At 39.4% G+C, this 13,554-nt stretch overlaps 2 protein-coding genes across 2 annotated transcripts; one reads left to right on the forward strand and one right to left on the reverse strand.

The window, feature by feature from the left end:
* The first annotated feature begins 60 nt into the window (after nucleotides 1-60).
* On the forward strand, nucleotides 61-1,745 carry trmt9b (tRNA methyltransferase 9B). The gene is made up of 3 exons (XM_085371568.1): nucleotides 61-217; nucleotides 312-485; nucleotides 829-1,745. The coding sequence occupies exons 1-3, from the start codon at nucleotides 61-63 to the stop codon at nucleotides 1,743-1,745; spliced, it is 1,248 nt and encodes a 415-aa protein (XP_085227694.1).
* A 2,362-nt stretch (nucleotides 1,746-4,107) lies between these two features.
* hdac12 (histone deacetylase 12) lies at nucleotides 4,108-6,056 on the reverse strand. Its single transcript, XM_085371381.1, has 8 exons — nucleotides 5,952-6,056; nucleotides 5,707-5,850; nucleotides 5,360-5,519; nucleotides 5,073-5,281; nucleotides 4,838-4,988; nucleotides 4,520-4,636; nucleotides 4,294-4,436; nucleotides 4,108-4,187 (listed from the first exon to the last, which is right to left on the reverse strand). Exons 1-8 carry the CDS (start codon nucleotides 6,054-6,056, stop codon nucleotides 4,164-4,166), a joined length of 1,053 nt encoding a protein of 350 aa, XP_085227507.1. The 3' UTR covers nucleotides 4,108-4,163.
* Between the last annotated feature and the right edge of the window lie 7,498 nt (nucleotides 6,057-13,554).

Here is a 13,554-nt window from a genome sequence, read left to right on the forward strand (position 1 = left end):
GACTCTTCTCCCTGCAGTCATGATGCTCTGAGGCCACTGCATGAGGCCGCCTGGGCGAACATGATGGAGGAGGCTGCCAGCCAGCTTGAAAGAGATCATGTACACAATGTCTACGACAAGATTGCTCCATATTTCAACGACAGCCGCTATAAAGCCTGGCCGAAGGTACGGCAGTTCCTCCTGGAACTGCAGCCTGGGAGCATCGTTGCTGACATTGGTGGGTCTCCAGCAGTAATGTGATCCTGAAAGTCCAATTACAGCTGGCTTACATTTCTTGTGTTATGTTGTAGCTGACTGTCTTGTCTTTCCAGGTTGTGGTAATGGTAAGTATCTCCACATCAACAAGGACGTGTTCAAGCTGGGGTGTGACGTTTGTCGCCCCCTGGTGGATTTTGCCTGGAGCCAAGGACATGAGGTCCAGATGTGTGATGGGCTGCATTTGCCTTACAGAGACAGCTGCTTTGATGCTATGCTTTCTATTGCAGGTAATGGTCAGAACTATAAGCAGTTATTATAGATGAGATAAGAGGCTTTTTTTTAAAATATTTCACTTAGTAACAAATCACTCCCTTCATATGCATGAGCTCAAACGCCGACATCTACCTCAAATTAAGTTAACTCATATAATGATAAACATCATATTACCACAAACTTGCGTTGCCAAGCCAACAGTGTGAAAAATAATTATTGTGTCCTACCAAAAAAAAGAGTGTAATTAGGTCCAAACCAAACAGCTGCACTATTCATTTATCTTCCATTATACACACAGTGTACATGATACCTCATAAATCCATGCTTAAAGCTGACAAATTCATATTTTTGTCACAGTCATTCATCATCTGTCCACCAAAGAGCGTCGTATTCGAGCAATAAAGGAGATGGCTCGCACTCTGCGAGTGGGCGGACGCATTATGATCTACGTGTGGGCCATGGAGCAGAAACGTCGTAAATTTGAGAAACAGGACATCTTTGTTCCTTGGAACCCCAATCCTCAATTCCTTCCCGGCCTCAACAAACCGAGGAGGAGAACCACAGCACAGAGCGTGAGCGAAGCCATAGACAACACTGAAAAGCACAGGAAGGTTAGAAGCACATCCTCTGTGGCAGAAGATCTTGGTCGCACTACACCACAGCAGAGGACACACAAACTGTGGTTCTTCTCCAGGTCTCTTGATTCTGTGTTCGACTTCGGAAGCTTGGGGATCTCCCGTTCATCCTCCAGAGACATGAGCACTTTATCTTCCCCCACAGGTGAAAATGAGGGGAACAAGTTCAACCTGAGCGGGAGAGGACGAGGGCTTATCAAGCAAGTCTCAAGTTTCTTTTCTCCGCCATCTGTGGTCGGATCAGAAGAGGATGTCTTTGTCACAGAGCAGCACAAGGGACCGAATAATTCTGGAGGCAATGGCACCACTAACAACAGCAGCGCAGTGTCTTTAGTCCAGGAGTGTGGCTCTCTGGCTCTACCAGATCTAGTCTCCTTGCAGGGGGAGGACCTAAAGCAGTCTGGAGATGAAAGAGATGGAGGGCTGCTGGGAGAAGAGCTGCAGGAAAGCACACAGAGTCCTCAGGGGAGTGAAGGGCAGGTGGAAGGCTCCTGCCTGAGGTACTACCACGTCTTTAGGGAGGGCGAGCTGGCAGAGCTGATAGCGAATCATGTCGAAGAACTTCATGTTAAACACACCTACTTTGATCACGCCAATTGGTGTGTGGTGGCAGAGAAAGTTCAGGTATGGAAAATATGACCGGAACTTGTCATATTTGAGTTCACTTTGCATCGCCTCTGCCTCAAGTTTTAGCACTGAATTCCACATGTGAGAATAATGACATTCTTTTCATTTAAATGTGCAAATGTAGCCATTGTTGAAGGTCTAGGTAACACTAACATTCTCCAGTGCTGTAATTCTCTCATGAACTATTTAAAAATGAGATTTTTATCCATGTATTTATTTTATCCTGGAACCAGCTATATGTCAGAGCTTTTGGAAAGCAGCAAATAGATATTTTATGGAAGTGTTCAACCGTGGCCGTTACTGTATGTTGTACCAGATTATTTTTAACTATTTATTCTTTTTCAATAAATCTACAGTGTGTCTTTTAGAGTCGGTGTTTTGTTATTTAACCCTAGTGGGCTGCATCACAGCTATTGATTTGCATTTTAAAAGAACATTTCTTCTCTTGTGCTTTAAATATGAGCAGAAGAGAAATGTACAAAGCTACAGCATACTCTTCCCTCTGCTGTTATATTTTAATATATTGATTTCAGTAGAGAATTCTTTCTTTCTTTGTGTCTGCAAAATCGCATGCTGCTTATCTCTCATTAAAAGGAGCCAAATTTGCAGCTAGTATCAGCTGCGGACTTCTTGGTAACGCTTCCTGTGAAACTGCTCGTGCGTACTTTTTCATTGCACTCTCATACAAGTTTAAAATTGTGCAGAATCTCTTCCGAAACATTAGTGCCATTTTCTTGTTGTTTTACTCTACAAGTGTTCCAGACGACATGTCGCCAGTGGGCGTGTCTGTGTGTGTGCGCGCCCTTGATGTAGATATTTGCAATAGTGGCATTGTGTCTTGTAACAATTTGGTATGTCTCAGCAAATCAGAAAACTGCCTCATGTACTGTGAATAAACATTGCACTCTATCACAAGTATATCGCTGCTTGATGTCAGTGAATGACATAATAGGTGAGACTTGAAAAACTGTTTATATCCATTGTGGTGCATTTCTTTAGCTGTATAGTTTTTGTGGACCAACTAGGTTTGTCTTAAAAGTGGCAAATGTCTTGTGTGAGCTGATGTAAATACTTTTTTGGTTTTTTTATTAAATTTGTTTTTGTTCACGGGTGTTGTGTTGCTTCTACTCCCATTAACAACAAAGATTTGTTCATGTACAGTTTATTTCTAGAATATTTAATTGTCACACAGGTACAATTTGGTAAATGGTAAGCTAAAAGTCTTTATAGCCAACTTGCACATACTATACTAGAATCATCACCAGCCTACAAATGAAAGCCTTAATATTTGATTTGTGAGGATTTTTAAATAATTCTTTAACATGTAGTCATGTGAAGAAGATTTCCATTGGACTCTGCAGTCTATGCAATAACTTAATTATTTTACTGTAGGACTGTATTGGTCTCTCACATTGTAGTGAAATCCTCTTCTTTTTAATATTGCTTCAGTTCATTAATGTTTATTGGCATTCATTTATGCACAGCTCTTAAAAGCCACACCACACTAGCATTTAAATCTGGTCTGGGTCACTACAACACCTTGACTCTTTTCTTTTTCAAACATTTTATTGTAGGTCGAGGTTGATTCAATGACCGCAAGGTGCCCAAATCCTGTGGATACAAAACAAACCCGAATCATTATCCCTCCACCACCGTGCTTGTGAGCTGATATGTGGTCTTTGCGTTGACATGTAGTGTTTTGTACCCAAAATGGCGCTATCCATTATGGACAAGCATCTCTGCTTTAGTCTCATCAGAAACATTGTTGCAGAAGTTTATTTAAATGCAGTTTTTTTTCTAATTGCATTGGAATGTTAACATTTCCGATACTACCTGAGGCTTGTAAAGTTTTTAGCTCTTAGTTTTTTATGCCCCCCCCCCCCCCCAAAAAAAGAAAATCCTCCCTAAGAGTTGTATTGTCTGACCTTTGAGTGAATTTTGTGGAATTTCCACTCCTGGTAAGATTGTGGCATTAACAGGGAGCTGAAAGCTCCATTCCAGAAAACTACCAGAAACTCTGCTTTTGTGTTTTTGACCAATTAATCAAGAGCATTTGATAAGCAGCACCTCTTGATTCCTATATAAACAGTTTTTCCACAGGACTGTACTGAGTTCCATAAAAACCTTCTTTTTCAGATGAATGTAAAAATATGTTGTTATGGTGGCTGTGATGTCCCTATAACAATATAATTGTAGTTACAAGACCATCATTGCAACGAACCAAAAATGAGTGAAATAAGTTCTAATATGTGACCGCATAAGATGTATCACTACTACAGTTAATCTCAACTGTGTAAATTAAATAAATATGCCAAAGTAACTGAAGTACTGGTCAGTTTCTAATACATTTTTGAAACTTTCCAAATGACCATGGCATTCTCTCAAATATCAGCTACCCACTGAGGATCCTCTTGATTAGGGAGCCAAGTTTTACATACCACACTCCCTCCAAACCTGAAACATGAATAGCAAGGTTATAATGAGAACTCTGTTTTAAAACTAATTGTTTCTGTACATAAAATTGGACAAACAAGTCTTCTATCTGCTGTGTTTCATTTACCTGAGTTGCTGCTCTGTGGACGATAGAGTGTCTGAGTGACAGTTTATCAATGTCTCTAGAGTATCCTCCACCAATAACAGCAGCGATAGGGACACCTCTTTTCACCACAGTCTTCAGCACAAACAAATCTCTCTGATAGAGCCCTAAGGGACACTTGAAGTCATTCAAAAAGTCTGTAAGTGATTTGAAGGTAAAAAACACCTGGGTGTAAAACAGAATGGCTCACCTTGGTCTGTCAGGCGAAGCCTTCCGAGTTCATCTTCCCAGTGAGGATCAACCCCTGCGTCATACAAAACCAGGTCTGGGCGAAAGGTTTCCAGCAGCCAGGGAAGGTGGGCTTCAACTGTTGGGTACACCATCAGACATATTAGTGAGTTTTTAGAAGCATCGTCAATGAAAATCATCTCAACGTACAGAAAAAAAAAAAACAGTAGTTTCAAAATCAGCAAGGACAAAAACAACAATTCTCACAAATTGAAAACAGTAGTGCTAGAATTGCGATTCAGTGATTAGATATTTATTAAAATGGAGAGTATCTACATACCTGTGGAGAGGTAATCCTTGTCCTCCAGCCCATCCTCCACACTGATATCAAGGTCGCTCTGTTGTTTACGAAGTGGGAAATTTTTCCCACAGTGCACTGAGAATGTAAACACAGAAGGCTCCTCTTTAAAGATGAAAGCGGTGCCATCACCCTGTAGGATGTTTGACACATGAAAAAGGTTTAGCTTCTCAACAAAGACAAATCCTAATCCACAACAGAGACTAGTGCACTCCACCTGATGAACATCTAGATCCACAATGAGAACTTTGCGTTTAGTAGAAGGAGAATTAGGAGAATTGTTCATCGTGTATTTGGCTGCGACTGCAAGATCATTGAGGAGACAAAACCCCGAACCATAGCTGGGAAAAGCATGATGAGTTCCCCCTGCTGTGCTGCAAGCCAGACCCCTCTGCAGAGCGACTTCAGCAGCTAAAACAGTCCCACCTGGCAATGAGAGAGAACGTTAACAGCAAACATAATGCAATCTTTCCGGGTCACGTGTACGTCATGAATTTCTCTCACCTGTTTCATATCGACAGCGCCTCACTATGCCTTCACTCCAGGGAAAGCCTGTCCTCCTTTGCTCTTGCTCACTTATTTTCCCATTTATGAAGTTGTCCAGGTAGTCCTCGGTGTGCACACAGCTCAGTAAATCCTTAGAGGCAATTTCAGGGACCCACACCTACTGTAAGAAAGGAAAAGGCACATCAACAGGAAAATGTGCTTTCCAATAAATACTACTTTTAATAGCAGCAGTGATATTCACTATTAGTTGATCTTGTTATGTTTAGAAACTGGATGCCTGTAAATCATAAAATCAAATAATCGATTATAATCACAGGCAGATATCATAAAAGTGTCTCACTCACCTGTTTCTCTGTAATGACCTGATCTCTGAGCAAACACTGTAAAACCCGGGGAAACTTGCCCATCGGAAACCTGTGATTGGGTGGGAGGTCACACACATACTTGCTGTGATGAACTACTGGAAGCGCGCTAGATTCGTGTCTCACCTGCGAGATGAAAAAGGTGAGTTTTATAATGCACCCACTGCGGCGTTCAGGGGAAAAATACTTCAGTTCACTTTGTTTAAATTATCATACAAACTTCTTACTAGTTCAGCATGGAAGCACCTGCAGGAGGTGAGAGCTTCACCAGTCATCAACCACGCGACTTTGGAGCGAGGTCCTTTAGAGAACAGCCGCTTAATGCAGGTCATTATTAAGACAGGAAGCAATGAATGATAGTCGCTTACTTAAGACGGGAGAATGCTACATTATACACAGTTACGATGTTATGAAACGAGACAGGAAGTCCATAAAGTGTCCCGTGTACTGTGTAACGGGATGCTTGGCTGTTACAGCGCCTCCTCAGTCTACTGCTGCCATCTTCTGTTATGGAGTGCAAATAACTTTCTGTGCTGCTGTCACGGTTTCTTTCTACTGCTCTGTTTTCTACTATAGTACAACTTGATGGTGAGTATTTTTTTAATCAGTTGTATCCTATCCACAGATTTACACGCATATACTATTTCAGTATTATGCAAAAATCTTGAACCACCTCTTAATGTTTTATCATTTGCTAGGAGAATGTGTGCAGGAGAATGACTTGTCTGAACTCTCGGTAATATAAGTAGTCTTCACAAGTAAAGTAGCGCTCCAGGTTTATTGAAGGACATTTTAAATCTTTTTTTTCTTTTTTAGTTGGCTGGTTTTTGTTTTATTCTCTATCAACATGACCCCACACTGCTTTAATAATGTTGAGGAGAAGCTATTCCATCACTGATAGTGATCCGTTATGTGTTTTTCTATCCAGCTGTGCTTTCACTGCGTTAGGATTGTCATGCTGAAGTGTACTTCTGATGACTGTAAACACGCATTGTTTTACCTCTCTCATTTGGGTTCATCACTGATTTTCAGTCCAGTCCATTTGTTGGGTAATTTAGCATACCTCAGCCATTTCCCCCTGTTTCCCTTCCTTAATAATGCCTTCTTGATAGCCATCCTTCCACTCAGACCATTCATGATGAAGCTTCAGCAAACAGTAAATGGATCGACTGAAGGGCCAGATGCGTCTCTCAATATCTCTCATGTCCTGTATCAAGTCTTATTTTTTCATATTTCTTAAGGACATGAATTGCAGATACTGTTCATCTGGTGGGGATAGTTTTTTTTTTAGGCCTGCTACTTTTTTTCTGCTCTCCACTTGTCCAGTTTCTTCATTTTTAAGGACACACTAAACAGGATGTTTAGTGTTTAGTGTGTGTGTGTATTTAATTCCTGTCAGACTGTTTTATCTTTGGTATTTTTCATAGATTCAAGTAAAGAAATGGAAACGATTGGTGTTTATGTGACAGGCTGCGCATAACAAAAAATACTTAATTTAAAATTGGTTCTCTAAAATTGTCTGCTATGTGAGGAAAAACAAACACTGGTTTATCCCTTAAGCTAGGCACCTCTTTTATGCTTGAATAATTCTCAAATCAGTGTGATCAACAAACAAACAAACAAAAAGCAAAGTGAAAAAAGCAAAAATTTGAAAGACCTTCAGAAAGCCTTAGGAACTATTGCTTAAAACCAATTAAAAGCCAAACAAGAAAGCCAGACTCCTTGGAAACAAAATATTAAGAATGGGGGGTGGAACAAGATTTTTGTACTGTCGTGTGCCTATGTATATGGGTTATTAATGTAACATGCATGCTTCTGTTTGAAATAATTAAATTAAGTACTTGTAAATTAAGTAGTCTATTAAAAAAAATATATATATAGATATATATATAGATATAGATATATATATATATAGATATATATAATTTCAAACTTCAGGTAGGCAAGTACAATTTTCATTTCAGTTATCACAATCAAGCTAAAACTAGAAAAAGCACTAAATGATTCTAAAAAAATGTATTTTCTTTTATTAGCTTAAGGGTTCATATGAGTAAAGGTCTGTATTGCAGGCCATTCAAAGCCATGTGAGAACAAGTTTTTTGTTTGTTGTTGAGGGAACCATGATGTTACTACATCTGGCTCAAATCCACATCTTGTTCCCCTGATGTTGTAGTTTAGTCGTCATCCAGTGAGCAGCATCCGCTGAAGTAAGCTGCTCAGATTCCTGAGTTAGGGTCAGAAAACAGATGGATTGGCTTAGACAAGGCTGAATGCACATTCTTTATGTGGCTGACTGTGAATGTCATCTGAAGAAAAAACTAAACAAAAACGTAAGTCTGTTATATCCTGTTTTTAACATACAAACCTTTATGGCATGGTCAAACATAAGTTTTTTGTTTTCTACCCACACACTGCCCCTCCTTTCTACTATATTTCCATATAACGGCAGGGGTAATTGTTTTGTTTCCACTTCCTGTCCGATGTTTATCTGTATCCTGACCATCTTTAGGCAATCGTCCTGTGTCCTCCTTTGTTCCCATCACTGTCAGCTCCATGTCAGCACACCATGAACTGAGGTGGTTAATCATAGTGAGAGAGGATGATTTATGGTGTCACAGCAAAATCATGTCAGAGCCTGAGAGATTTATTGTCTTCACTCCCACATGTTCCAGCTAAAAGTTGCAGAAGGGCTCTGTGGCAAGTAAAGTATTACAAATATCAGCAATTTCTTTCTTTTTATAGATGTAAAATGTGATAATTTAGCTAAAAGAATACTACAGTGTTCTTGTCACTGTACTGTCGTGGATTTGAGCTGCTTTTGTGTCTGGTTCTACCTCTCTGGCTGTCTGTCTCACATTGCTTGCAGGCAGCTCAGGGCACCGTCTGGCAGACTGCTGGCTCTTCATGAATATGTGTGTGTGTGGGGGGGTGTGTGTGTGGATGTGTGTGTGTTAGAGAGAGAGAATTGTCTGGCTGATTGGGGTTAGCACAGCCCCCTGAGAGTGGCTACTGTACTCACTGGTAGATAAGAAATAAGACGAGCATGCTGGCCTCAGGTGCAGAGGGGAAATCTCTTCATAATAGAGAGAGGAGATTAGAGAGGTAAAATCAATCACTGACTTCATTCCTGTTAACAGGCATTTCGAATAGAGAGAGATGAAGGTGGCTGTTCTTAACTGAAAGACTCCGATATATCTTCATCATCATCATCATCATCATCGTTTATTTGTATAGCACTTTAAGAACACACCAGGCAGACCAAAGTGCTGAACAACACAGATCAAAACAACAACCAAATTAAAAATACCATAAAATCATTACAAACAATAAAATAAATAAGAAGGTGTCAGTTTCCTACAGAGTTAAAAGCCAGGGAATAAAAATAGGTTTTCAATCTGGACTTAAAGACCTGCACTGATGACGCTTGTCTAATTTGGAGGGGAAGGTTATTCCAGAGCATCGGAGCCGCAATTGAAAAGGCACGGTCTCCTCTGCATTTCAGCCGCGACTTAGGGACCGACAGCAGCAGCTGCTCAGCTGAACGGAGCGAGCGAGGAGGAACATGTGACTTCAGCAAGTCAGTTAAGTACACAGAGGGATTGTGGGATTGTGCTGGCAATAAAGGTTATATTAATTTATTATGGTGGATTTTCTCTTTTGCTTTGGTGTTTTACTAAATTTCATCTCATCATTGTAAAGACCATGTGCTCAGTCTTTTATGACAAATCACTTGTACACGTGGCGCATGAGTGTTCCAGGCAACCAGTGATTTCTATTAATTTCCCTACAGTGTCAAAAATCTACTAGCTTATTTGCTGAATTTTCTATTTGCTGTGAGGTGCAGAATGAGTAGAATTCTGGGACTTTCAGTTTTTTATTATTTTCAGGGTCACTTTGATCCTGAAGATTTATTTTTATGTGCTTCTATTTTATTTAAAGCTTTTTGTGTGTTGTACTGGGGGGAGCCCAGTCAGAAGCACCCAGTTTCACCTATACAGTTTTAATGAGTTCATAATGGCCTCGGGTCCTAATTTAAAGTATCGCTCACTCTCAGGAAGCAGAGGCACTCTAGCAGACACTGGGAAAGAGACTGCTTTCAATTATTAATGTGGACTATACACAGATGAAAGCTGCAATTTGTAAAGAAAAGCATATATTTTGAGCAGCTGGAGCTTTTCAGTATCAAGTTTGCATGTTCTGCCTGTGCCTGTGTGGGTTTTCTCCTTCAGTCTAGGGAGATCCATGTTAGGTTAACTGGTGATGGAGGAATGGATGGATTAAGTATATGTTTTCATTTTACACAACATGAAATTGTTTTTAGCTTCTCTGATATGTAATTGCTGCTTAAATTAATAAACATTATTTGGTATTTGTTGTGTGTCATTAGGATGAGGACTAACAGTCCAAATATTCAGTTTACTGTAAGGAGGACTAAGAAAACAGTAAATAATCATATTTAAGCAACTAGAATCAGGATAAATAAAGAATTTTCTCATTTGATTTTTTAAATTCTTTTTCATTTTCAGGTATATATATATATATTTTTTGTTTGGCACTATAATCATGTAAAGTGGAGTAACATGCAATAAAACATAAATTACATGTTAAAATACTGCAAACTTGATATTTACTGTGATTTATTTTAATTCTAAAGCAAGTTCATGATTGCTGAAGACCAAGAAGACTATAACAGCACTAACAATGCATCAAATACTGCAGTATATTACTTTGAAAATCCATCCATCCATCCCCACTATCATGTTCAGGCTTACCAGGGTCGAGGGGTTGAAACCTGTCATACAGCGAGAGAGAGTGAGAGAAAATGAGAACCACATTGTGAAGTATGATATCCATGACTTAGATCAAATGTTAAAGTGTGATAACACCCTTGTGTAGTTCTGCAGTATTTTTCACAAGTGAAGCAGAAAGCAGAGTTGACGCACAGCTGTGAGCTGCAGTCTGCTTCAGGGCAGCTGTTTTCAAGGCTTGCAGCTCCTGCATCTCATTGCCGGCAGCAACAAAGAAAGAAGATGACAACTGCTGGCCTTTGATCTGTTTTTCTCTTTCTCTCATCAGGCAAAATACGAGCAGGTTGACTAAAGTGAGAAAGCTTTTCTTCCTCATCGTGGCATAAGTTACAATTGGTTCCTTGCTTAGAAAGCAAAGTTGTTGTTTTTTTTTTCAACTAAAAAAACAAAACAAAACAAAAAACGTCCCCCGAATAACATTTATTATACACAAATGCATGATCAATTTTATTCTGCACGCAATGTGTTTTTAACCAAATGAATAACCCTGTCATCTCCAAATAGCCCTGTCATCTTGGCATGTATTTTCATGTTCCAGGAAGCAGTGCTAGTTGTCTAACCCAAGTAGGGGAGTGTGTGGTGCAATGTTTGCATCAGACACTGGATTTGAACATACCTGTCAATTACACAACAATCACAACATCAAGCCCACAAACCCCTCTGTGCGCACCTTCCACCCCTCAACTCCGAGCGGAAAGAATTCCTTGGTAGATTGCGAGCGCTTGTAGAGCGTGTTGCAGCAGGTGAGAGCAGGAGTGGTTATTGGATTGAATTAATTTGTAGCTGCTGTTTCTGTATGATATTGACGGCCTGTTGCTCGTTCCCTCCGAGGCAATCCTCTGGTCACACGAAAAGTATAATGGACTGACTCCTCATCCAATCCTGTGTTCCTATAATCACATACATCCAGGTGAGGCAGCCTGTGGTATAATTTTCTGTCGTTTCACCCAGTGTTTACATTTTTCCGTTCATTATCTTCTCAGTATTCCCTGGCATCACTCATTGTTTGGCAATGTCCTTACAGCTGTTACCCTGACTAATTCTTTCTGTATGGCTCTCCTTTGTTATGCATTCTGCCCATATGTGTTGTCAAAGCTGTTATGCGTGAGCCAATGAGCCAAGACTTCATGAAAGGGAGCATAGCCAAAAATATAGACACACAAATATTTGCCAGCGGGGTTACAGTTGAGGTGCGAGTGGAAAAGCTCTTGGTTTTAAAGTCTCAGCTTTTCAATTTAAGTGGAAAATATTTGATTAACGCAACAATCTACTGGTCACTAAATCTGAATATTTAACTCTATTTTAAGATAGATAATTAGAATAGAATAGTCTCTGTTGCTGTTTTATCAGCAAGAAAAAGCTTAAGCAATTAACAAACCAAGATAACATCTGCTATCACACACTGATGGCCCTCATGGGGGCATTTCAAGAACAGCTGTTCTAATTCATTCAAGAGAGTGTTTTATTTCAGAGGGGTGGCTTTAAGATCTGGGATCTGCTGATGTTGCCCTTTTTATTTTTTTAATGAACTCCAAAAGACTGATGAAATATGAGAGCTACTTTCAGCAGCTCCCTTATTTGCATATTTGAGTTGGAAAATTTTCTTTCTTTCTTTTTTTTTTTAATGGTGGATGCCTTTCCTAACACAACTCCAGTTGGATTTAAGTCTTCTCTCAGGACTGCGTCAATGCTGTTTTGATTGCAAAGCAAACATGTAAACTGCAACACTACTGATGAAATCTGAGTTTTTATTCTAATAAAGGGATACTCATCCCCAGAGAAGTTGGCAAGCTGTTTGCATGCACATTTAAGTTAAACCCTCACCTCACCCATCAGGCTTCATCATGCATGTTGTCACCTGCTTAGTGAAAACATAAATTTCTCCTTTAAAATGCTTATTACGTTTGATTTCTATAATTATCCAATTTGTTCCCTGTAGCTCTTGTGATTTTGCTTTTTTATTGCTGGTATTTTAAAATAATATCTCACAATTATCCACATCTTAGTTTTTCCTAGATGAATTCAGGATGAAATGTGCCATTAAAACTACTGTGAATATACCTTTATCAGTCTTTAGAGGCTATAATTCAAATCTGATGAGGAGAAAAAACAATCTGAAAACTGGGCTTCTAATTTTCTCTGCACAGCTTTTACGGGATAAAGCTCAAGTGTAGCTTCATGTGATAATGCAGAACATCTGCCCATGTTCTTTGGTATGCTGTGAATCTGTAGGGGAGTCAGAAAGCAGCAGAGATATTGAGCCAGACTGCGGTATCGCTGGAATGTTTTCTAGTGATGTTTGTGTTTTATATTGTATCTGTCTGTTGCCACAGCTCTGTACAGTTTGCATTGCATAAAATGCGTACAACAGCATAAGCAATGCTTTATGTTATCAGTGTTGCAGAAGCAGATAAATTATTCATTTTCCATACTGACACTGTTAGTGTTTTCTGTCTCTTGCTCTGTGTAGCAATAGGACATTTCATTGCTGGCAGGCAAACCTACCACCATACAGCCACATGTTTCAACAACACAGCTGGCTCCATTTCCTTTCCCTCACTTTAATCTCACTATAAAATGTGAAGATCACAGCGTCTTCAGAGCGTCTGTCTCATCTTGACAGCCCTGTTGATATCTCTGATAAGAAGAAGGAGAGACGAGACAGCAGGTGAATGTGTTTCACCTCATACAGTGTAAATCATCCTCACAAGTTATAAATCTCTTAATATCTTGACATCACTACGTGTATATCATTGTTACGTGTGAAAATATAATTACAGGTGATGTTTTTACCGGAGGTCCATAAACAGTTCGCTATATATTACATGTTAACTCCAAAAAGTAGAAATAACTACATTTAATTAGTTCTAAAATGATCATGAAAAGTTTGAAAGTAAAAAATAGATCATTCACACACAGGATGTAAAGGATATTTATTTGGAGTTTATATTTAGTAAATATAAATGGACATAAAAAGTGTTATTGCTTTTTAGCATTGTGGGGTTTAGATGACTCTTTTGAC

This window comes from Diplotaxodon limnothrissa, linkage group LG14 (genome assembly GCF_057381915.1).
Source record: "Diplotaxodon limnothrissa isolate DT_005_m linkage group LG14, D_limnothrissa_male_GT1.1, whole genome shotgun sequence".
Taxonomy (NCBI): Eukaryota; Metazoa; Chordata; class Actinopteri; order Cichliformes; family Cichlidae; genus Diplotaxodon; species Diplotaxodon limnothrissa.